This window comes from Gorilla gorilla, chromosome 8 (genome assembly GCF_029281585.2).
Source record: "Gorilla gorilla gorilla isolate KB3781 chromosome 8, NHGRI_mGorGor1-v2.1_pri, whole genome shotgun sequence".
Lineage (NCBI taxonomy): Eukaryota > Metazoa > Chordata > Mammalia > Primates > Hominidae > Gorilla > Gorilla gorilla.
In genome coordinates this window covers 67,814,589-67,840,000 of record NC_073232.2, presented here as the reverse complement: position 1 = coordinate 67,840,000, position 25,412 = coordinate 67,814,589, and the positions used below count along the sequence as shown (strand labels likewise).

General features: G+C 38.3%; 1 protein-coding gene across 32 annotated transcripts in view; it reads right to left on the bottom strand.

The window, feature by feature from the left end:
- The window catches only part of PTPN20 (protein tyrosine phosphatase non-receptor type 20), a 91,131-nt gene that overhangs the window by 10,873 nt on the left and 54,846 nt on the right, over window positions 1-25,412 (bottom strand). For 11 of the 32 annotated variants that reach the window (XM_055353041.2, XM_055353030.2, XM_055353029.2 and 8 more), the window contains 3 exons: window positions 23,382-23,472; window positions 6,870-7,204; window positions 3,879-4,094 (listed from right to left, as the gene is read on the bottom strand). The exons of 12 other annotated variants lie outside the window; for them this stretch is intronic. In XM_055353041.2, coding sequence (XP_055209016.2) covers window positions 3,879-4,094; window positions 6,870-7,204; window positions 23,382-23,472 — 642 coding nt within the window. The remainder of the gene's footprint in view (window positions 1-3,878; window positions 4,095-6,869; window positions 7,205-23,381; window positions 23,473-25,412) is intronic. 9 more of the 32 variants (XM_055353050.1, XM_055353045.2, XM_063710089.1 and 6 more) reach the window with 3 other exon arrangements.

Sequence of the window (25,412 nt, the reverse complement as noted above, 5' to 3'; positions counted from 1 at the left end):
ATAAACCTTGAAGGCAAATGGTCTAAATACCCAACTTAAAAGGCTTAGGATGGCAAATTGGATTAAAAAAACAAGGCCCAACCATCTTCTGTCTTCAAGAGACCCATCTCACATGTAAGAACACCCACAGGCTCAAAGTAAAGGGATGGAGAAAGATCTATCATGCAAATGGAAAACAAAAGGAAAGCAGGGGTCACTATTCTTATATCAGATAAAACAGACTTTAAACCAACAATGATCTAAAAGGACAAAGAAGGGCATTACACAGTGACAAAGGGAAAAATTCAAAAAGAAGACTTAGCTATCTTAAATATACACACAGCTAACATTGGAGCATCCAGATTCATAAAACAAGTTCTTCTGGACCTATGAAAAGACTCAGTCACACAATAATATTGGGAGCCTTCAACACCCAACTGGCAGGATTAGAGAGATCATCAAAGCGAAAAATTAATAAAGAAATTCTGGTCTTAAATTCAACACTTGACCAATTGGACTCAATAAATATCTACAGACTAGTCCACTCCAAAACCATAGGATATACAGTCTTCTTATCTGCACATGGAATATACTCTAAGATTGACTATATGCTCAGCCATAAAGCAAATCTGAAAAAGTTTAAAAACACTGAAAGCATCTCAAGCATACTCTCAGACCACAGTACAATAAAAACAGAAATTACTACCAAGAGGATCTCCCAAAACTACACAATTACTTGGAAATTAAACAACTTGCTCCTAAATGACTTTTGGGTAAACAAATGAATTCAGAAATCAAAAAAATTCTTTGAAATTAATGAAAACAGAGACAAAACAAATCAAAATCTTTGGGATGCAGCTAAAGCAGTGCTAAGAGTATAGTTTATAGTGCTAAATGCCTACATCAAAGAAGTTAGGAAGATCTTAAATGAACAACCTGATGTCTCACCTAGAGAAACTAGAAAAAAAGAACGAATCAATCCCAAACTAGCAGAAGAACACAAATAACCAAAATCAGAGCAGAACTGAATGAAATTAAGATGGAAAAATGCATACGAAAGATCAACAAAACAATTTTTTTTTTTTTTGAGATGGAGTCTCACTCTGTCTCCCAGGCTGGAGTGCAGTGACACAATCTCAGCTCACTGCAACCTCTGTCTCTTGGGTTCAAGCAATTCTCCTGTCTCAGCTTCCCAAGTAGCTGGGACTGCAGGTGCATGCCATCACACCTGGCTAATTTTTGTATTTTTAGTAGAGACAGGGTTTCGCCATATTGATCAGGCTGGTCTCGAACTCCTGACCTCAGGTGATCCACCTGCCTCGGCCTCCCAAAGTGCTGGGATCACAGGCATGAGCCACCGCGCCTGGTCTGTTTTTTGAAAGAATAAACAAAATTGATAGACTGCTAGCTAAACAACAAAAAAAGAAAATCTAAGCCCAATCAGAAATGACAAAGATGACATTACAACTAATCCCACAGAAATATAAAAGATCCTCAGAGATTATTATAAATATCTATGCACACAAAAAATAGAAAATCTAGAGGAAATGAGCAAATTCCTGAAAACTCCCAAGATTCAACCAGGAAGAAATTCCTGTTCAAGAAAACCTGAGCAGACCAATAATGAATTCCAAAAGTGAATCAGTAATAAAAACCCTACCAACCAAAAAAAAGCCCTGGACCAGACGGATTCACAGCTAAATTCTACCACATGTACAAAGAAGAACTGCTACCAATCCTACTGAAACCATTCCAAAAAATTCAAGGAGGAGGGACTCCTCTCTAACTCATTCTATGAAGCCATTATCATCTTGATACCAAAATCTGACAGAGACACAATGAAAAAAAAGTTCAAGCCAATATCCCCGATGAACATAGAGGCAAAAAAAAAAAATCCTCAACAAAATACTAGCAAAACAAATGTAACAACACATCAAAAAGATAATGCACTATGACCAAGTGGGATTTATCCCCAGAATGCAAGTATAATTTGACATATGCAAATCAATAAATGTGATACATCAACAGAATGAATGACAAAAACCATATGAGAATCTTAATAGATGTAGAAGAAGCATTTGATAAAATTCAACATGCTTTCATGATAAAAAAAAAACTCTCAACAAATGAGGCATAGAAGGAACATATCTAAACACAATAAAGACGATATATGACAAACACACAGCTAAGATCATACTGAATGGGGAAAAGCTCAAAGCCTTTCTTCTAAGAACTGGAAAACAGGTCAAGAATGCCCACTTTTACCATTCTTATTCAGTATAATGTTGGATGTCCTAGCCATTGCAATTAGTCAAGAGAAAGAAATAAGGGGCATCCAAATTGGAAAAAAGGAAATTAAATTGTCCTTCTTTGCATGTAACATGACTATATATTCATATATTCATATATATATGTATATATATATATATCCCCCAAAACTAATGACTCCACCAAAACACTCTAAGAACTAATAAACTAATTCAGTACAGTTGCAAGATACAAAGTCGACATACAAAAATCAGTGATATTTCTAGATGCCAATAACGAACTAGCTGAAAGGAAATAAAGAAGGTGATCTTATTTACAATAGCTATTAAAGAAAAAAAAACACCTAGGATAAATTTAACCAAAAAAGTAAAAGACCTCTATGAGGAAAACTATAAAACACTGATGAAAGAAACAAAGATGACAGAAACAAATGGAAATAATCCTACGCTAATGAATTGGAAAATGGAATACTATGCAGCCATAAAAAAAGAGTGACATCTTGTCATTCACAGCAATACGGACAAGTCTGGAGAACATTGCATTAAGCAAAACAAGGCAGGCACAGAAAGATAAATACTGCATGTTCTCATTTATGTATGAGAGCTAAAAAATCAAACTCATGGAAGTCAAGAGTAGAACTGTGGGTATTAAAGATGATAAGGAAAGGTTGGCTAACAAATACAATATTAAGCTAGATAGGAGGAATGAGCTCTGGTGTTCTGCATCACTGTAGGGCAAATATGGTTAACTATAACTTATTGTATATATTTTAAGAGCTAGGAGAGAAGATTTTTGATGTTCACAACACAAAGAAATGACAAATGTTTGAGGTGATGGATATGTTAACTACCTTGATCTGATCACTACACATTGTATACATATATCTAAATATCACTCTCTGTACCCCACAAATATGTACAATTATTACATGTCAACTAAAAATAAAAGGAAAAACCACACAGATGGAATCATTTTAACAGATAAAACTTGAGAATAAAAATAATCATAAAGGAAATATTGTAATCATCACATCTGATTCCTGTGTCTATCTCTTAGCTGGTTCCAAATTAAAAACAAAAGTAAAGGATTGTGAATTATTGACTCAAACTCAATTATATTATTATGTTTATTTTGCAAATGAGAAAACTAGATTTGAGAGAGGATGAGCAATTTACCCAAAGTCACCAAAATCTAAAGTATGTGGCAAAACAGGCAGTCAAACAGGGACCCCTCATTAACTCAGAAGTCTACATTTTTTCTCACATTCTTCTGTGCTTGTCACTTATATTCACTAAAAACAGGCACATTCCATCAACATTCTCTAGTAAGAGTCTAAACACCCCGTGTAAGATACAGGGAAGGAAAAGGAAATGGAACTCACATTTTCTGTGTATCTATTATGTTCCAGACACTGTCCTAAGCCATTATTTACAATACATACTTTAATCCTCACAAACAGCCCCAGGAACCTGCAGCAAGTTCGGTGAGAATCAGGTATCCAAAGCTCATGTGCTTTTGATTTACTAAGTTGCTTTCGAAGACCAAATATTAGTCTTCCAAATGATCAGGCTATTAAATGTAGTGTGTAAACACCAACAGCATCAGTGTATCTGCTTGATTCACACACTTACTGAACAGTTCTTTACGATGGCACAGAACACGACATCCACACATAGGAACACCCCTGTCCGGCCTATGCCAGCACTGCAGTGAACAACCATGGGTCCTGTAAGGTGGCTCTTCCTTGCATAACGAATATATTTTATGAAGCTATCTGCTGAGGCAGGAGTGCCATGGTCTGGCCACTTGGTGAACTGCAAATGTTTTACAGAGTGACTAGTTCCCGTCTGTTAGAGAAAGAAACAGGGCGAGAAAGACATTTATTGATTTCTTATATTAGAGACCTCACGCCAACTTCTAATATTCAAATGATAATAATAATGGCTATATGGTATTACCTTGGTATTATATAGAACTTTCAAAAAGTACTCAAACCTCTTTTTGATGTTTATAAGAATTCTGGAAGTTGCTAGGAATAGAGGTTTTCTCCATTTTACAAAGGAGAGCACAGTAACAACAATAAAAATACCAGTATTAACAGGTAACAAAAATTAAGCACTTGCTGTGTGGCAGTTACTATGCTAGGGGCTTCACATGAATTCTCTCCTTTAATCTTCACATCAACCATGTGAGATAGGCACCATTTTATCTCCATTTTACAGATGAAAATTTAAGGATGAGGGGGACGAGAGATGTATGCTAGGTCAGAAGGTTCACACGTTTAGAGCTGGAACTGTAATGTAGGTGTCTTGAATTCTAATCTACCATCATTCTTCTGTACCATGAGGCTGCAGGAAAACCAAGATTTCAAAATGCTTGAGTGAGAGATGGACTGTCATGTTAGGAATAAGACCAAAAGGCAAAGTATCTTAGTTTAGAAATGACATATGAAATTTAATTAAGACATATAGGTGTCTGACAAGAGAGGCACCAATCTCTTCCAGCGATGAAGACAGGGTAGTCAATGACCATGAGAGTAGATTGTGGGTCCCACTATTGTGCTGAGCCCCCTTGAAGTGGAGTCATGAAACTCTTCCCAGCATTGTCAGATAAAGCACTTTGAATTTACCTATATCTCATCCAAAGGGATCATGACCCTTTCCTCAGTGTGGGGCCCTTATTTTATCACACATGGGACCCTAATGGAAGAACTCAAAATGAGTTTCTCACTTCTCCTATGCTTCTCCCGAATGCACCTCTTTTTCCTAAGCTTCCTGAATAAAGATGCTAGTGCTCAGAGCTCTATTCTAATCCACAGTGTCGACTGAAATTTGTGATAGTTAATTTTATGTGTCAACTTGGCTAAGCCCTAGTATCCAGATACTAGGCCAAATATTATTTTGTGCCTCTGTGAAGGTATTTTTTAGGTGAGATTAACATTTAAATTGGTAGAATTTGAGTAAAGCAGGTTATTCTCCATAAAGTGGGTTGGCTTCATCTAATCAGCTGAAGGCCTTAAGAGAACAAAAACTGACCTCCCATGAGCAAGAAGGAATTCTACCAGCAGATTGCTTTTGGACTCAAACTCCAATTCTTCCCTGGGTCTTCAGCCTACTTTCCCACCCTGCAGATTTGCCAACCCTCCACAATCACTTGAACCAACTCCTTAAAATTAATCTCTCTCTCTGGATCAGTCCCATAACCTGTATTCAGGGATCTCAATGTTATACTGCTAGAAAAATACACATAATCACATATTTTGTTGCTACTACAAATGTATGGGTCAAACCTCAGCATCACTCAGCAACCCTTTTCCTGGTGATTGTGCTCCAATCAACTTCTTTGGTGATGACTCCAAAACCCACCATTCTCTGCAAGTTTCCTGTTCAACTCCTATTCCCTTCACTCCTGTTAACACATGTATCACCTACCTGCCAACTGAATCCACTAGAGCAATCTAACTCATTGCTTTCTCCTATAAACCATTCCTTTTCTGTTTTCTAAGTCTATTAGACCAAGGAATCCATGAATTATTCTAGACCAATGCTTCTCAACAGAACTTTCTATACTGAAGCAAATGTCTTAAATAGTGGCAATATAGTAGCCACTATCAACATGTGACTAATAAGCCCTAGAAATGTGGCTACTGCAGGTGAGGAACTCAATTTGTTATTTTACATAAATTTAAATAACTTAAATTTAAACTTAAATATCCACATGTGGTTACTGTATTGAATATATTTTCAACCCCTCCTCTGTCACTTATAAATCATAAGTCATAAGTCACGTATAAGTCTCCCAATTTTATCTGCAAAACACTTGCGTCTGTGCTTTCCACCCCCATGCGAACAGCCGTAGTTGATCATGTCACTTACCAAAATTCTTCAATGTCTCCCAATTATCTTCATAATAAAGTTCATGCTACTTAGCTGAAATTTAAGACATTTCACATTCTAGCTGGCCCCTGCTTACTTTTGAGAACCTCATCTCATCTTTTATTACTCCCTGGCACTGAACTTTTACATTTCAGAAACATTTAACTACTTATATTTGTCTCTACACACACCTTATGCTATTTTATATTTTGATCATCTACTTTCTCCCTCCATCTTTTTCATTTGCATAATTCTCAAAACAAATGCCACCTCCTCCAGTAAACCTGTCTCAAAACCCCAAGTAAAGCCAAGTGTTTACCTTCTGAGCCCCAAAGTGCCCAAGACATATCTCAACATTATCACTGAACACGGTAAGTTAGGTATCTATCAGTGAGTGTACCAACCTCTCCACTATTCAGTAAGTACTGATAGTGCCTGTCCCAGTGATTAGCATACTTTAAGGACTCAATATGTATCTGCTACATTTGGCAGAGGCAGGTGTAACCCAGAATCAGACAACTTCAACAGTCACTCTCCCTGCCCCACCTCTCTTTTCCAATTTTTTCTTCTCCACAGAATCTGGTTGAGGAGAAGTAGAAGTGGTGGTGGCTTCTGGTACCAGGGACAAGTAAAAAGTTACTTAAGAAGTATCATCGATCGATTTTCCATCCTACTCCTAACTTCTAGTTCTAAGACATCTGCTTATGTGGTGAAACATATATCTAATACTGATGTTTAAAAACTTACGGACTTCTCCACAACTTGAAACATTCGAATGATGAAATATTGAAGTATCTGGTAGTTCTCCAGGAATACACGGAAGTGTTTCAATTCCAATGGCTTCTTCAGAGAAATGGGCCAGTAATGGTAGCATTTGATAATTCCACCTTCTATCTCTCTGGTTATCATGGCAATAACATTCAAATTATTTTCCAACACCATTTGCCAAAAGTCATCTATGGTGCTCAGCAGTGGTCCTTGAGTAGCGATATAAAAATACTCTTCTCCACAATTGACTATTCTAATATAACTAGCATTGATGTAGTCCTTGCTTTTTCCAAGAGGAACGCGTGTTGAATCATCTATTACAGAAACAGAAACATCTGGTAGATAAAGGTGGGAGATACATCACACCCAGACTTCACGAAAGGATTTCACACATGTAAATCCACATCTCTTTGACCAATAGAGAAGATGGCCTAGGAGTTTCTTTTCAAAATGGTTGAGTCCATGAGTTTAAATTATTTCCTCCCTGAAAACTATTGGCATGACCTAAGAAATATACAATTATGGGATGTTTACTTTTCAGATCAGTTTTTAATAAATACAGAATGATATCATTAGCATCCAGGTACTTTTGGAAATTTCTGCTAGAAGTGGCATGGGCAAGGTTAAGTCAAGGGAAGTATCCTCTAGTTTGCAACTGAACACAACAGAGGAGAAACTCTTTGTGGGAGTAAATGAGTGATATTATCCTGCAAATCTGAAACCTGCAAACCCAGAGCAGCAGGAGCCAGGGGAAAAAAAAAATCTGATAGTTGACTGCAGACAAATTCTAGGATTAATGGAATTCCACCACTGTCCCCAAACTAGACAGCCATATTTTATGTCCATTCTCAGCCTTCATCTGGTGATAGGACATGTTAACCAAAGCAAAGATATTGTGGCAAAAGGATGCTACCAAGGGGCATTGCTCCAAGTAATATGGGACTCATCTAACATGGACTGTTATAACAAATACGAGAGGGAAAACCAGCTATTTGGCCTACTAACCTTCACTGCTCCAGGAGTTCCTTCTTCACCTGACACAGACATCTGAAGCTCTGGTTCCACCACCATCCCCACATTGAGAGCAGAAACACACACAGCAAAGGAGGCCCTTCGCTGCCATGCAGCTCTCTCACTAATAACCTCTCCTTACTACTCAGAATCACATGGACCACTTATCTAGTAAATATGCTGACAAGACCTGAACAGGCATTTATATAATATCTGGCAGAACTCTTCTCAAATTTTAACATAGCACACAGAAACTTTCCCTTGTAAATATGAATGAACAGAAAAAAAAAGCCAGGCGCGGTGGCTCACATCTATAATCCCAGTTACTCAGGAGACTGAGGCAGGAGAATCGCTTGAACCAGGGAGGCGGAGGCTGCAGTGATCTGAGACTGCGCCACTGTACTTCAGCCTGGGTGACAGAATGAGTGAGACTCCATCTCAAAAAAAAAAAAAAAAAAAAAAATGCTAGATATATAAAGATACCCGGTATTTCAAAAAGGGAGCCCATTCTAAAAAATCACAACAAATATTCTCCTTTCTATAAAAGATGATAACACCTTAAAAACTCCTATTTGTATATTAAATAAAATTCAAGACAGCATTAATTTAAAACAATACTTTATACCTATGTTTACTAACAAATATGCTATATTACTAAATTATAAAGGCGATAACAATGGCTTTGTAGGGAGATCTTTCATCATATTTATGTAGATATATGATGATATATGTCATATAATAATAATAATAAGCCTGGCAAGTGTTCATCACAATGTTTGCAGTAGTTATTACAGTATCTAAACCATATAAATTACTTCATAGTAAAAAAAGCATTTTTTAAATTTTGAAATGAGATTAAATATGTGAAAATTAAATAATCTAAAATAATAAAATCTTGATTTCATATAAAAGTCACAATCATTCAACTCAAACTCCTAAAGCAGGAATTGAACAGAAAAACAAATTTATGTTTAGAAAATCAGCTTAAAAAATTTTCCCAGAACTCAGAAAAAAAAGATTAAAAAAACCTACAATAATGATTAAAATGGTAAAAGACACAGCGCATACAAGGGGAATATAAAAAAGGAATTTCAGAAGCAAACTGTGGAATTCACTGCAGAAAAGAAATAATTCAAGTGATCATAGGAAAGCTCCCTAAACAGAAGCAGGAGTACTAACAGAATGCAGTGAAACATGCATACCAGGTTCAAGCAGCATGATACGCTACATGTATCACCTTGTCAACTCCAAAACAAACCTTTGAGGGAGGTGCTATTATATTCATACTTTTCAAATAAAGAATCTGTACAAAGTAACTTGTTCCATATTACGCAGCAATCTTCTAGACTCCACAGACTAGGTAAATCTAGACTCTGGTCCAAAAATAATTCCATGCTCTGTTGTCCATCAAGGAAGACTCAAGTTTGCAGACAGAAAGGCCTAAGTGTCAGACAACATCAATGAAGAGAGCCACTAAGACCCCTAGACCAGCAGAGCATAAGGCCACAGGAACAGGAAGCAAAAATTATGCTAATGGATGACTAGGGGTAATGGCGACTGGTGCCACTCCCATTTCCACCCCTTGATTCTTGAATCCTGGCTATGGTAGAAACAGCATCATATATTGGATGCTGACATGGGGCATGTATAATCTCCTGAAGAACATTACCCCAGCCCTGCAAGGTACTGCCACCTAGCTTTCACTGTAATTGAGTCTTCAAAAGGCCATTCATCCATTCTATCAAGCCAGCCGCTTTGAGAGGATAAGGAATATGGTAACATAGTGGCAATGAGGCCATTGCTACAAGGTATTTGCCACAAAGTGAGTTCTTTGATTACAGCAATGCTGTATGGAATACCATGATGGTGGATAAGGCATTCTGTAGGTCCACAGATGGTAAATTGGTGGAAGCACTGTGTGCGGGGAAGGCAAATCCATACCCAGAGTTACTGTCTATTCTAGTAAGAAAAAAGCACTGCTCCTTGCATTATGGAAGTGGTCCCAGTGTAATCAACCTGCCATCAGCTAGCTGGCTGATCATCCCATGGAATAGTGCCCATCAGGTACTCAGTGTTGGTCTCTGTTGCTGGCAGATTGGACACTCAGTAGCAGCTGTAGCCAGGTCAGCCTTGGTGAGTGGAAGTCCATGTTGCTGAGCTCATACATAACCTCCATCCCTGCCATTATGGCCACTTTGTTCATGAGACCTATGGGCAATGACACAATGACAGGGGTGACTGGGGGAATAGTCTAGCTGATATTCATAGAGCATGTCACTCTATCCACTTGATTATTAAAGTCTGCCCCTGCTGAGATCAACCTTTGGTGAGCATTCACATGGGATACAAATATCTTTGTGTTTGTGCCTATCTAGCAAGATCTATTCACGTGCCTCTTCCCCAGACCTTATTGTCACCAATTTTTCCAACCATGCTCCTTCAAATTCCCGGACCATCCAGCTAAGCCATTAAACATAGCCCATGAATCAGTATACATTTATACGTCTGGCCATTTATCCAAGCAAAAAACAAAAAAACAAAAAACACCAAGTGCACTACCCAATGTTCTGCCCACTGGGAGTTATTTCTCTTCACCAGTGTCCTTCAGAGATGTCTCAAAAAAGGGGCTGTAGTGCTGTAGCTGTCCTCTTCTGGTTGGTACCTTTATATCACGCAGAACCTTCTGTAGACCAGGTCCAAGTCTTCTCTTCTTCTGTCAGCTGATCATAGGCAACTCCTCATGAGACAACAGGTGCAGGCTGAAGAGAGCAGGTAATGTAGCAGGGGTGGGAACAGTGAGCATTTGGGCAGCTTCTTCGTGTAACTTATTTGTGCCTTCAGGATCTGCTCAAGTCCAATCTTGTATCTACCACTTTCATTTGATGGTGGAGTGCTGCTGTGTATGCCCAGCTTTATGGCTTGGTGGCCCATAGTTAAGCATTCTCTACTTAGTTCTCTATGAAGCAGTCTCTACCAAGGCCCAGTAGCAGGGCAAAAGCTGTTTCTCAAAAAGAGAGTCCACAGAGGGTGGCAGGAATTTGCTCTAAAATCCTACGTGCCTGCACTGCAATTCATCTCAAGGGGTCTGCCAAAGGTCCAAACAGCACCCTTATCTGCCAATGACACTTCAAGCACCACTGGATCTGCTAGATCATACAGCCCACGTGGCAGAGAGGCTTGCATGGCAGACTGAACCTGTTTCAGAGCCTTCTCTTGTTTTGGGCCCCACTCAAAACTAGCAGCTTTTCACATCACTTAGTAAATGGACCAGAGTAGCACATCCAAATAAGGAATGTTTCCTCCAAAACGCCCTGGTTCACTAGCCATTGTGCCTCTTTTTTGCTTGTAGGAAGAGCCAGATACAATTTATCCTTCACCTTATGATTATCTCCACATGTCCCACAACACTGGACCTCTAGAAATTTCACTGAAGTAGAAGGCCACTGAATTTTTGTTGGATATATCTCCTACCCTCTGACAGACAAATAAGACTAAAGCATTTGCTACTTCTTGTTCACTCGATCCAATCAGCACAATGTCATCAATGTAATAAACCTCTGTAATATCCTGTGGAAGGGAAAGGTGATTGAGGTCCCTGAGAACTAAATTACAACATAGGGCTGAAGAGTTAATACACCCCTGAGGTAGGACAGTGAGGGTGTATTGCTGGCCCTGCCAGCTGAAAGTAAACTACTTTTGGTGTTCTTGATTAATAGGTATAGAGAAAAAAGCATTTCCCAGATCAATAGCTACATAGCAGGTATGAAGAGATGTGCTGATTTTCTAAGGCAATGAAACTATATCTGGTATAGCAGCTGCAACTAGAGTCACCATCTGAGGAAGCTTACAATAATCCACTGTCATTCTCCAAATTCCATCTCTTTTTTGTGTAGGTCAAATAGGTGAGTTGAATGGGATGTGATAGATATCAACATCACTTCATCCTTAAAGTCCTTGATGGAGGCATTAATATCAGCAATCTCTTCAGGAATGTAGTATTGCTTTTGCTTTTTTACTATTTTCCTAGGTAGAATCAGTTCTACTGGCTTCCACTGGCCCTTTCCTGCCATAATATTCCTCACTCCACTGGTCAGAGAAGCAATGTGGGGATTCTACCAGTTGCTGAGTATGTTTATTCCAATTATTCATTCCAGGGCTTGGAAAATAATCACAAGATGGCTTTAGGGACCTACTGAGCCCACTGTGAAATGAACTTGAACTAAAGCTCCATTGACTATCTGACCTCCATAAGCCCCTGCTTTGATTTGTAGACCACAGTGATGTTTTGGGTCTCCTGGAATTGGTGTCAGTTCAGAGCCAGTGTCCAGTAGTTTCTGAAAGTTCTGACTATTTTCTTTTTCCAAATGTACAGTCACCCTGGCAAAAGGCTATAGGTCCCTTTGGGGAAGGCTGAAAGATTAACAGTATACATTTTTAGCAGTGTGCCAGGGTCCTCCCTTTCATTCAAGGTGTTCTCTGTGTGTAAACTGGCTCAAGTCTGGGAAGTTATTGACTGGTTGTGATTCTCTGTTCCTATGGTTCAGGTTAGAATTTTGCTCACTTGACCTAGAACTCTTCTGCTTACACTTATCAAGGAAGAATTTAGTAGACGTCCCATCTAGTTCACTTCTAGGAACACCATGATCAACTAATCAACACCACAGGTCTCTACAGGTCAGACTGTTCCGATTGCTGCTTTGACTCTGCTATTACCATACCATGCTCACCTTGTCTTTGGCTATCAAGTGCCACCACCTGGCCCTTATCTCTCTGGGATCCAATTATACCCACTGCATTCAGGTTTCCCAACTCAGTGGCAGCAATTTCCACTGCAATATCTGAGCTACAGAGAAGAATAATCACAGTATTCTTTAAGGATTCTGGGACTCGCCTCACAAATATATTTCTCACAGTTATGAGAAAAGTACATCCTCTGGACCTCCTGGGGTGGGTTGGCAGGTCTTAAATGATAAACCTAATCTAATATTCCAATCTCCCTAATCCTTTGGATCACAGTATATAGTATATCGAGGCAGTTCTGGCATTTTATCTTCATTTAGACTGGGCCACCTTTTGGTCCATTTAATACAACCAACCAAATAAACTGTAAGAGCTCTTTCTAACTCCCTAATCCACATATTAAGTCCAGAATCTCTTCTTTGTGGTCCCATTTCAATAAATTCAGCCTGATCAAACACTAAGTTCCTTCCACCATTGTCCCACACCCTTAAAATCCCTCCCCACAAATATTTCCCAGATTTCTGTCAGTATAAATTGGAAAAATCATGTAGCTCTTTTGTAGTGTAACATACCTCCCCATGGGTCACACTTTGTACCTTACCTTTAAGGGCCTGCTGGGACTTGAGTCTAGTTATAGGTCTAGAAGCAATGAAGGATGGTGGCTGTGAGTCTTGAGAAGAATCAGCAATGTCTTGCAAGGCAACAAACTCAGGGGAGGTAATAAAAGTTTCCTCAGGTAAAGTAGCATTAATCTCCTCAGATGGGGGTGGCATGGCTGCTTTTACTGGCAAGGAAGACTCATCAGGGTCAAGGGGTTCGATACACCCAGCTTTATAAGGCTCTTCACATATGTCTCCACTCCAGTTTTCAAGATCCCATTCCTTCTCAGTCAATGCCCTCATTTTAACAGCAGACACCCTAAAAGGGTGGGGATTCAATTTGCACTGTAATTCAGCCATTTTCAGGATGAGATTTTGGGTTTGGTTTTCAATAATCTCAGTTTTGTTGTTATAAAATATAAGAGTTTCTTTCAGGGCAGAAAGAGAAACTTTTGGGTTATTCATGCGGCACTTGAGCTGGGAAATTTAATCCCTAAGATCATCCTTTCCTTCTCTGCATTAGGAGTAACTAGCCAATCTCATTGTTCTCATGAGAACTCAAAAATGTTCTAAGGTATCAAATACAGACGCCCAGAACCTTGCTTCTTGTAAATGTCTGAATAGGATTACCTAATGGCAATACTTTGCATATCTCTACTGTCACATTACACTATGAATTATTAATACTCTATTCACTACTGAAAAGTCATTAATGCCTTTACATCTTATCAGATTAGGGAAGTAATTCATAAAACTCATCCTTAAAATTCTGTTCCTCTAGAATTGCTCTCAGTACCAAATTCTGTTACTCTAGATTCTCTAGATAAATAGAATCAATAGGCTGTATATATACAGTGAGAAAGATTTATTTTAAAGAACTGACTCATGATTGTGGGGACTGGCAAGTCAATATCTGCAGGGCAGGCCAGCAGGTTAGACCCCAGGGAAAAGTTGACATTGTAGTCTTGAGTGCAAAGGCAGTCTGGAGGTAGAATTCCTTCTTCCTCTGGAAATTTTAGCGTTTTTTTCTTAATGACTTCAACTGACTAAATAAGGCCCACTCTCATTATGGAGGCTAATCAGCTTTACTCAAAGTCTGCTAATCTAAATGTTAATTACATCTTTTAAAAAATACCTTCACACCAACATCTAGACTAATATTTGACCAAATAGCTGAGTATCATAGCCTAGCCTAGTTGACACATGAAATTCACCATTAAACAAGCTAAAAATTTTAGTAGATGATTTGAAGGAGGAAATTTTTTAAAAACTTAGTTTCCTATAAAACCAAGTGAAAGAAAAAAATAAGAATAAAAATGAGAGAGAGAGAGAGATAGAGAAAGTACTTGCAAAACTACAGAGGTAGAAGAAGTAACGAGAAAAGGTTTTATAAGATAGAACCAAGAGGCAACCCTAAAATTCATAGAAACTAAAAAAAAAAAAAAAAAAAAAAAAAAAGACGAGTAGACTGAAGAGTAGAAATTACAGCTAAAGGAAGATCAATTAAAGGGTTTATTTGTCTAGGTAAGAATGATGGAAATGAAGCATACCTGGTAACATTATTTAATTCCAGGAAAATAGTTAAAGATTTTGAAATAAAAGAACATATTTCTCATGAAGAAAAGGAGTCAGATGGCCATTACAGTTCTCATCTAAAACACTGGAAGGAAGAGGACAGTGAAGAAACACTCAGGGAAAAAAAATGAGAAAAAAAAGAACTAAAAACCCAAGATTCCTAAAACCAACAAGGATATTCGTTTATCAGGATAAAATAAAAAAAAAAAGAAAGAAAGATAAAGGTAGAGCTTGAGACTGCATCAACTACTTATACCCATCTCCAATCAAACAATTAATTCATCAGAACAGTGATTTCAACTTAAGGGAAAAGGGAAAGAAAATGAAGTAATAGCAACAAATACTACAAAACATAGTTTCATATCTATAAGAAGAATGACGAGAGCCAGGCATTCCAGCTACTTGGGAGGCTGAGGCAGAAGGATCACTTGAAGCCAAGAGTTTGAGACCAGCCTAAGCAAAAGCGTCAGTCCCTGTTTCTAAAAAAAAAATAAATGAATAAAAAATTAGCTGGGTATGGTGGCACATGCCCATCCCCATAGTCCCAACTACTTGGGAAGCTGAGGTGGGAGGACTGCTTGAGCTCAGGAGTTTGAGGTTTCAGTGAGCTATGATTATGCTACTGCACTCCAAGTAGACTCTGATTCTTAAAGAAACAAAACAGCTGGGTGCGGTGGCTCATGCTTGTAATCCCAGCACTTTGGGAGGCCGAGGTGGGTGGATCACCTGAGGTCAGGAGTTCGAGACCAGCCTGACCAACATGGAGAAAACCCATCTCTACTAAAAATACAAAATTAGCCGGGTGTGGTGGCACATGCCTGTAATCCCAGCTACTCGGGAGGCTGAGGCAGGAAAATCGCTTGAACCCAGGAGGCAAAGGTTGCAGTGAGCTGAGACTATGCCACTGCACTCCAGCCTGGGTGACAGCAAGACTCCATCTCAAAAGGAGAAAAAAAAAAAGGTTTCTTGAAATAGAAAAGAAAACAATGTACAATAAATACAGTGGTGGTTAGGCCTGGGTTTGAATCCCAGATCTCTCTCCTATTTGCACTGTGAATGTGAGAAAATTACTTAATCTCTTTTAGCCTTTCTGTAAAACAAGGACACTAACATACTGACACCTCAGAGGTAGGTTGTTGTGGGGATTAAACATTACTACCTATAACAGACTTAAATTAGTAATAAGCAATAGTAATAGACATATTAGTGTTACTACTACTACTATTACTATTAGTGGGTGGTAGTAACAGAAACAAACATAGAGCAACCTCAAGAAGTACAGAAAGAAGCTTGTTAAATCTCTGCCTTAAAGAGCTTGTTTTCCCACCTATCTACATTATAATGCTGAAGTGTATGAAAATTTTTTAAAAGTGTAATATACCTTTTGTACTCACAAACCACCTTTTTAACAGTTTATGGAGGTAAAACTGTCATACATGTGCACCCATGAGACCACCACAACAATAAAGATAATTAAACATCTCCATCAGTGCAAAACTATCCTCATGCCTCTTTATAATCTATCCTTCTTGCTCTCATCTTGCCCCAAGGCAACCACTGAGAGGTTCTGTCAATACAAATTAGTTTAAATTTTCTAACATTTTATATATGTGGAAGCATACAGTATATTAGTTTTCTAGGTTTGAAATTTATTTTCACATTCTGGAGGCTGGAAGTCCAGTATTGTTATGGTTTGGATGTGTGTCCTCTCCAAACCTTATGTTGAAAACTGATCCCCAACATTGGAAGTGGGGCCTAATGGGAGGTTTTGAGTCATGGAGACAAATCACTCATGAATAGATTGATGCCCCTCCTCGGGGTTGACTGAGTTCTCACTCTATTCACTGCTGCAAAAACCGATTATTAAAAAGGACCAGGCACCTCTCTCTCTCCCTCTTGTGTCCTCTTTCACCACGTAATCTCTGCACATGCTGATTCCACTTCACCTTCTACCATGAGTGGAAGCAGCCTGAGGCCCTCACTAGAGGCCCAATCTTGAACCTTCCAGCCAGCAGAACCGGGAATTAAATAAACCTCTTTTATTTATAAATTAACCAGCCCCAAGTATTCCTTTATAGCAATACAAAATGGACTAAGACAGAGAATTGGTACTGAGAATTGGGGTGTTGCTATAAAGATACCTGAAAATGTGGAAGCAGTTTTAGAACTGAGTGATGAGCAGAGGTTGGAAGTGTGTGGAAGGCTCAGAAAAAGACAAGAATATGAGGGAGTGTCTGGAAAAAGTGCCCAAAGAAATATTTGGGGCCACCCCTTCCCTAATAGGCCCCAAGGCCTTTTGGGGACAGACCTGGAGCACCACTGCCCTTGGCCACCTCAGGATGCTGCTCCCCACATCCTGGCTGCTCTGGCTCCAGCAGTGGGTCAAATAGCCCCAAGGTAGGTTTGGGCCACTGCTCCTGAGGGGCTAAGTGGTAAGCCTTGGTGGCATTCATGTGGTGTTAAGTCTGCAGGCATCCAGAATGCAAGGGACATGGAGGCTTGGCAGCTTTAACCTAGATTTCAGAGAATATATTAAAAAGCCTGGGAGAGCAGGCAGATGCCTATTGCAGGAGTGGAGCCACCAAAGAGAGCCCCTATCAAGACAATCTTTAGTGGAAATGTTGGGTTGGAGTTTCCTTAGAGTCCCCACCAGGGCAACTCTTAGTGGACCCACAAAGGTGCTGGAACCCCACAATAGTAGAGCTATCCACAGCATTCCACCTCAGCCTGAAAAAAGCTGCAGCATTATTACAACCCATGGAAGCAGCCAGTGGTCTACGCCCAGCAAAGCTATGGGGGAAGGGCTACTCAAGGCCTTGGGAGCCCACCCCACACACCACTGTGACCAATATGCAGGAGATAGAGTCAAAGGAGATTATTTTGGAGCTTTAAGATTTAAAGTGTGCCCTGCTGTGTTTTGGACTTGCATGGGACCTATTATCCCTTTCTTTTGACCAATTTTTCCTTTTTGGAATGGAAACGTTTACCCAGTGCCTGTACCACCATTGTACCTTGGAGGTAAATAATCTCTTTTTTGATTTTACAGGCTTACGACTGGAAAGAACTTACTTTGAGTCTCAGATGTGACTTTGAACTTTTAAGTTGGTGCTGAAACAAGTTGATTTTTAGGGACTATTGGGAAGGAATAATTGTATTTTGCAATGTGGTAAGAACATAAGTTTTAAAGGGCCGGGGCAAAATGCTATGATTTAGATGTTTGGCCCTTCTAAACCTCATGTTGAAACTTGATTCCCAATGTTGGAAGTGGAGCCTAATGGGAGGTGTTTGAGTCACAAGGGCACATCCCTCATTAATAGATTAATGGCATGAGTGAGCTCTCACTCTATTCGTTCTGCAAGAGCCTGGTACCTCCCCATTCCTCTCCTGCTTCCTCTCTCACCATATGATCTCTGCATATGCTGGTTTTACTTCACTTTCCACCATGAGTGGAAGCAGCCTGTAGCCCTCACCAGATGCCCACTCTTGAACCTTCCGGTCTGCAGAACTATGAGCTAACTAAATCCATTTCCTTTATAAATTATTCCTTTATAGCAACACAAACAAACTAAGACAAAGATCAAGGTGGCAGCAGGCTTGGTTTTTCCAGAGGCCTCTCTCCTTGGCCTGCCAATGGCTGCCTTCTTGCTGTGTCTTCACATGCACCATTCTCTGTGCCTTTGGATCCCTGATGTCTCTTGTGTGTCCCAATTTCTTCTTTATATAAGGACACTTGATGGATTGGATTGGGCACACTCTAAGAGCCTCATTTTATATTAATTACTACTTTAAAGGCCCTATCTCCAAATCAGGTCACATTCTGAGGTACAAAGTGTTGGAACTTCAACATACGAATTTTGGGAGAATTTAATTTGGTTCATAACACACAGTATATACTCTTTTGACTGGCTTATTTCACTGAGTAAAATTATTTTAAGATTCATTCATGTTGTTCAATGCATTGTTAGTCATTTTTTATTGCCTAGTTGCATTCTATTATGTAGACATACCACAATTTGTTTATTCACTCTTCTGTTGATGGGCATTTGCACTGTTTCCAGTTTTGGGCTATTATAAGTAAAGCTGATATGAACATTAGTATATAAGTCTTTATGCAGACATATGCTTTAATTTCTCTTAGGTAAAACATATGAATAGAACTGCTAAATCATATGGTAGGTACATGTTTAACTTTATTAGAAACAAACTCCATTTCATTGCAGTGAGTGTAAAATGGTATCTCATTATGGTTTTAATTTGCATTTTCCTAATGATTTACAATGGTGAATATCATTTCATGCATTTATTTGCCATCCTTATATCTTCCTTGAGAAGTGCCTGCTCAAATTTTTTGCTCATTTAGTGTTGGGTTATTTGTCCTCGTCTTGATTTGTAGTAATTATAGATTATAAATATAAGTTTTTGTGAGATAAATGTTTTGCATGTATTTTCCTTCTAGCCTGTTGCTTTCCTTTTGGTTTTATAATAATATGCTTTGAAGAGCAGGGTTTTTTTTTAATTTGATGAAGTCCAATTTATTTTTTTCTTTTACAATTTGAGGGTTTTGTGTCCTATTTAGGAAAAATTTGCCAAAGCCAAGGGCAGTAACGTTTTCTCCTAGGGTTTCTTTCAGAAGTTTTATGTTTTTAACTCTAATGATAGGTCTATAATCTATTTTGAGTTAATTTTTATATAAGTTACGAGGTAAGAATCAAAGTTCATTTTTGGTACATGAATATGCAACTGTCCAGATGATTTGTTGAAAGATTATCCCTTCCTTATTGTCTTGCATTAAATTTAGATACTATCATCTTCTCTGTTCTTCTCACATGATCATACAGAACACTCAATGAGAAATATGTAAACATGCTCTGAAAAGTGAGAAGCTAACAGAAACCTAAGTCACTACCTTTATTAGTTCTGAGTAGGTCCCTGATAGACAAGTAACAGAAAAAATATTAGGCCAGGAGTTGGAGAACCTGTGTGACTCGCTCTTTTATTAGCCTTCAAAATGCTTTGTAAGTTGTGAAATGGTAAAGAAATGGAAGATATTGTCTTTATACCTAAAAATTCCTATACTACATAATAAAGGCCATTCTTGCTTGGCATGATGGTACAGGGCCATAAATATGACCATTAAGTTGAAACCATGCAAAAGGACCTTTTTTGTTGTTGTTGTTGTTGAGACGGAGTCTTGCTCTGTTGCCCAGGCTGGAGTGCAGTGGCGCTATCTCAGCTCAGCTCACTGCAAGCTCTGCCTCCTGGGTTCACGCCATTCTCCTGACTCAGCCTCCTGAGTAGCTGGGACTACAGTGGCCTCCACCACGCCCAGCTAATTTTTTTGTATTTTTAGTAGAGACAGCGTTTCACCGTGTTAGCCAGGATGGTCTCGATCTCCTGACCTCGTGATCTGCCCGCCTCAGCCTCCCAAAGTGCTGGGATTACAGGTGTGAGCCACCGCGCCCATTCACAAAAGGATCTTAGTAATCAATAGGAAATATTATTCTTGTTTCATGGCTCTTAACACTTTTTGTGAAATCATTAAAAACTCACTTATTGCTGGCTATACATATATAGAGAAGCAAAAAATAGCAAAACTAATATTTATTTAGAACATTGTAATTTAAAACATTAGAAATATTGGGAATTAAAGCATTTAATTTGTTAAAAAAAAAAACTTACCAAGAGTAGTTTGAACAGTGTTTGCCTCTTCTTTTTGTTGTATAACTTACAATACAGAGTGAGCATTTTTTCTACATCTAGGCTAACTTCCAAGTCTGGATCAGTTTCCACCTTTTATCCTTGGCACTTATATTGTTGTGAAATAGCTCCAAAGTTTCTTTAATGTCAAGTTTTTTACCATCATTGCTTCCCCTAGGTTGCCTTTATCCTTTTCCTCACAAGCACTTTGGTCATTCATGTCGGTAAGTTCCCCTTCCACAGGTGTCTTAGGCTGCAGCTCTAGGGTCTTTTGAGCAGTAGCAGTGTCAGCATGTCCCTGGTCAGCTAGTTCTTCTATAACTCCATTCAAATTTCATTTCCAACATTATCACTTTTTATCTCTTTATTGCAGTTTCATCTCTCTCAGCCAAATCTCTCTCTTGATTATACATTTTGGTAAAAGGTCATAGGGGTTTACCATTGAGAGACAAGGAGACAACACAATCACATGCTTTGCTGTGTGTGAACTGAATAAGAGGCTCACAGTTACCTATCACTGACATATTTTGAAAGAAGTAACATTTATTAGTCACTGGTCATGATGCACATCTGTTATTTACATAGGGACTTGTGGACTAAAGTGCCAGCAAAGATGCTTACTACTTTAGGCAATTACTTGCAGTGAATATATTGTGGTAACTAAAATGTGAATTGTATTGTGGGACTGGTGTTATTTAGCTAAACACAGTAACTGATATTTGAGCATATTGGGGCCATGCAAAGTGAAGGCTCCCTATATTTGCAGTGTTCAAAGGTGTGTGAATTCATCTATTTAGTGTTCTCAGCATTTGAAGACGACAAATAAATTACTTCTTTAGCTTTCTTAATATGAGTCTTCAGGAACCTTTTCTATAAAGTCAAGAAATGTGTGATTAAAAAAACCACAGAGCTTTCCATGATGGCCACTTAAGTTGGCTGAGTTTCAGATTAGATTACACTGCGTTATGAGGTAGATATACCAATGGGCCTTTAAAAAGAATATGGTTGAATTACAGTTTCTTTTCTTTTATGAAAAGCCAAAAGTTTTACATAACTTCCCTTACTTTAATGATTTAACATTATTTTTTATTATCTTTGAATTTCTTAGTTGTAACTCTTTTGATATCCAGAATAAAAACTTCAAGTCAGATCAAATATTATGTGTACCCTCTATTGTAAAATGAGCTTCTTACAATACCGAGAGGCTAATTTTTAAGGCACGTTTGCTTTTAGTCTCATTGAGGGCAAACTGCACATGCAGAAATAGAAATTATAAAATTTGGACCTTTGACATTTTGGAGAAGCAACAAATTATTAGTATTATTTATTAAAATGTCTAATCATGGTTCATTATTCTGATTTCAGAAGTATTCATCAATGCACTTCTCCACACTCTCCCCACAGAAGATAACAGAATAGCTTATTTTAACCATGTTGGATATGTACTTGTTTTTTATAATCATAAAGTTAGTTTCAATTTCAATAAACCAACTAAACATGAACGTATTTATCTAGTGACAGCAGTCACTGTGTTCCACTCTGGTTTTTATAATAACTGTCTCAAGTCTAGTAGGAGAAACAAAAGTGAAAATAATTAAAATATGGTTTGGTAGAAGGGGAGAGTGGTTACAAGATGCTATGAGACTACTGGAAAAACACCAAACCTAGCTTTGAGGAAAATAAGAAAAGCCTATTGGAGCTGGTTAAGAAAGATAGTAGGAACTGCCTCAGCAAAGAAGGGATGAGTAGTTCTTTCAAGAACGGCAGGTTAAGAGGCATAAAAACCAACAAACAAGAAAAGAATTATGAATTCTAGATACCAAAAGAAGTTTTGTGGGAGAGCTAAGGCTAGAGAGGCAAACAGGTGAAATTTTTATGCCATGTTAAACAACTGTACCATGATAGTAACAAAGAGCCAAGAAAGAGCTTTAAAAGAAGAGCTACATGTTCTGACTTGCATTTTAAGAAAATCTCAGTAGCTTTTGTGAATGATCAGAAAGGGAGGCAGTAAAGAAGAAAGTAACCAGCTGAGAGGTAAAATGGGCTCAGTCTAAGTCAGCAGCAGTGGGAACTGAGAGATGGGGGAGGACCCCAGAGGTATTATGGAGGTAGAATCAACTGACTCCCTGTTTTCTGGTTTGAACTTGGTGATTACATAAGATATAGAATATAAGAAGAGGGTCAAGTTGGAGGAAGTAAAATAGTAAATTTAGTTTTGAAAAACTTTGACTTTGAAAGGAATGTGAGTTATGGAATGAGATATCCTGCCTAAGATTAAAATTGCATTGCTGTGTTTTGATTCTGCTCTTTGAATGGCCTGAGATGGGTAACTCCTGAGAGTAACTGAGTCAGGAGGACAGAAGGTGCCACTACCCTCCCATCCAACACAGGGAAGCAATGTTAAGGCTCTGTGGAGACAATCAAAAGGCAGCCTCCTGTTGGAGAGCAGATTAATAGCTTTATTGTCCAGGATGAAGGATGCAAATAGCGATTTTTTCGCGTGTCTAAACAAAATAGCCAGAGAAGGTGGTTAAGGCTTCGGGTACCAAAAGTGGTGTATGACTCAGACTATTGGATTTTATGTTTTGGAAGGCTCATACTCTGAGAAGCAGCAATATATGAGAATAAGGCTGAAGGACTGCTGTAAAGGACCCTGTAACAGCGGCTGAAGGATGTACCAGAAAACAGAGGACCTGACTCTCTCATATCTAGCACATATCTTAGAATATGCTCAGATCACCCAGTGCTATGTACCAGAACCCTTTATCATGGTCACAGGCCAAAATGTCTCATACAAAAAGCCATACAGTGCCCTTTGCACTTTTTCTAAATGTAAACAGGAAAATAATCAAAACCATTTTTAGCTTACATGGAAGAATATCTCGGTATCTGTTTTTTTCTCTGTTGCTTGGTTGATTCCCAGAGTTGAACTCACCAGGCAGATTCTTAAGTTCTAAAGCCTTTAAAAGGTTAAAAATAAATAAATAAATAAATAAATAATAAATTGTGTATTTACTATAACCAATAAAAAAGAAAAAAATATGCCTTTGTTTAGTGCTCATGATCCTTAAATCCCTGTATGACATGACCTGCTATTTAATGTGTTGTATGATAAGTGAAGCTAGATCCCCATTTAAAAAGTGCTATATAAAATATCTCAAGTTTCACATGCCAATCAATGAGTTGGTTAATAAGAAAATGTTAAACTTTCTGGAGATACTTTCCACTTGAACTTCATTTTGTTCTTCTTTCATAAAAAAGGAAATACAAGCTATTCATTTCTCAGAACCTACCCACAGATCTATCATTTTATAAATAAAAATAACAAAATAACAACAAAAACATATAAACAAAAAATATATACAAACAGTCTCACAATTTACCCTTCCCCTTTGAAGAAATTATAGTTAGGACCCTAAGAATCCTTCCTTTCAAAAAATTTCTTTACCAAGTGTGAATTCAACAAACACTTATTAAGCATTTAGTAGGTACCTGGCCCTGTTTCAGACACTGGAATACAGGGATGAATTGGATAATGGCCTCATCCTTAAGGAGTGAACAGAGTATTTAGAGGACATGTAATCAAATACCTTGTGACCAATGTACGGAGACAGTAGTATAAATGACAGCACTAGATTGCACCTAAAAGTCAAGAAGAAAAGCTCCTCAAAGGGAAATAGCCCTTGAACTGGGCCTTAGTGAGTCACTGGAAGTTAGCATATGAAAAACAGTGTGTACTTAGAAGGAAAGAGGAGAGAAGGTGAAGGGGTAGAAATAATGGAGGCATACATGTCCCTTTGGGAAACTGTGACTAATACGGTAATAAGAGCACAAAGCACATGATCTAGTCCAACAACAGACTAAAACTATAAAAGATCTTGTTTCATATGTAAATGAAATTAGGAGGTAGCTAGTCATACTTTATTAGAATATTTGTGGAGAAAGCCTGAGAATCTATACATTTTCAAAGCTCTTGGGTAACTCTTGTGTAGCCAACCTAGCAACCACTGCCATGGGGAACAAGGAGCCTGTGAAGGTTTTAAGTAGTACAATAAAATGATCAAGTCTTTCTGAAAATCAATTTTAAAATTAATCTGGAAAAAATTCTGTAGGAAGAATGAGAAAAATTCATTTATGAATGAATAATGATGGCAGATGAGTCTCATTAGATGTTAAAAGATAATATGAAGCTATCTATGCTAATTAACAGAACAATACCAATAAAGGAATAAGAAAATCAGTAGAAAAAGTCCAAGAATAAATTAAAATATATGTAAGGCTCTAGTATATGATAAAAGTGGCATTTTAAATCACTCAAGAGAAATTCCAGGAGAGTCTTGGGACAACTGGATAGCTATATAATGCTGAGTCCCTATCAAACATCTTATACCAAACTAAATTCTAGCTGCATCAAAGATTTAAATGCTTAAAAAATCATAAAGGTACTGGAAAAAAACATGAAGTAATTATTACAATCCTAGAATAAAAGAAGCATTCCTAAAGAGCACAGAAAGCCCCAAACCCAGAAGCCCCAAAAGCAAAGATTGCCATATTTGACTACTAAAAATCAGCTATTTCTTCATGGTAAATAGGCATGTGTGTGCACATGCATGTGCACCTGTGTGTAACACAAACAACAGCAGAAAAAATACTACGTGTAAGACACACAAAGGCATAATTTTTTCCTTAAAGAGTTAGTAATCGGCCAGGCGCGGTGGCTCACGCCTGTAATCCCAGCACGTTGGGAGGCCGAGGTGGGCGGATCACGTTAGGTCAGGAGTTTGAGAGCAGCCTGGCCAACATGGTGAAACCCTGTCTCTACTAAAAATACAAAAATTAGCCAGGTATGGTGGCAGGCACCTATAACCCCAGCTACTCGGGAGGCTGAGGCAGGAGAATC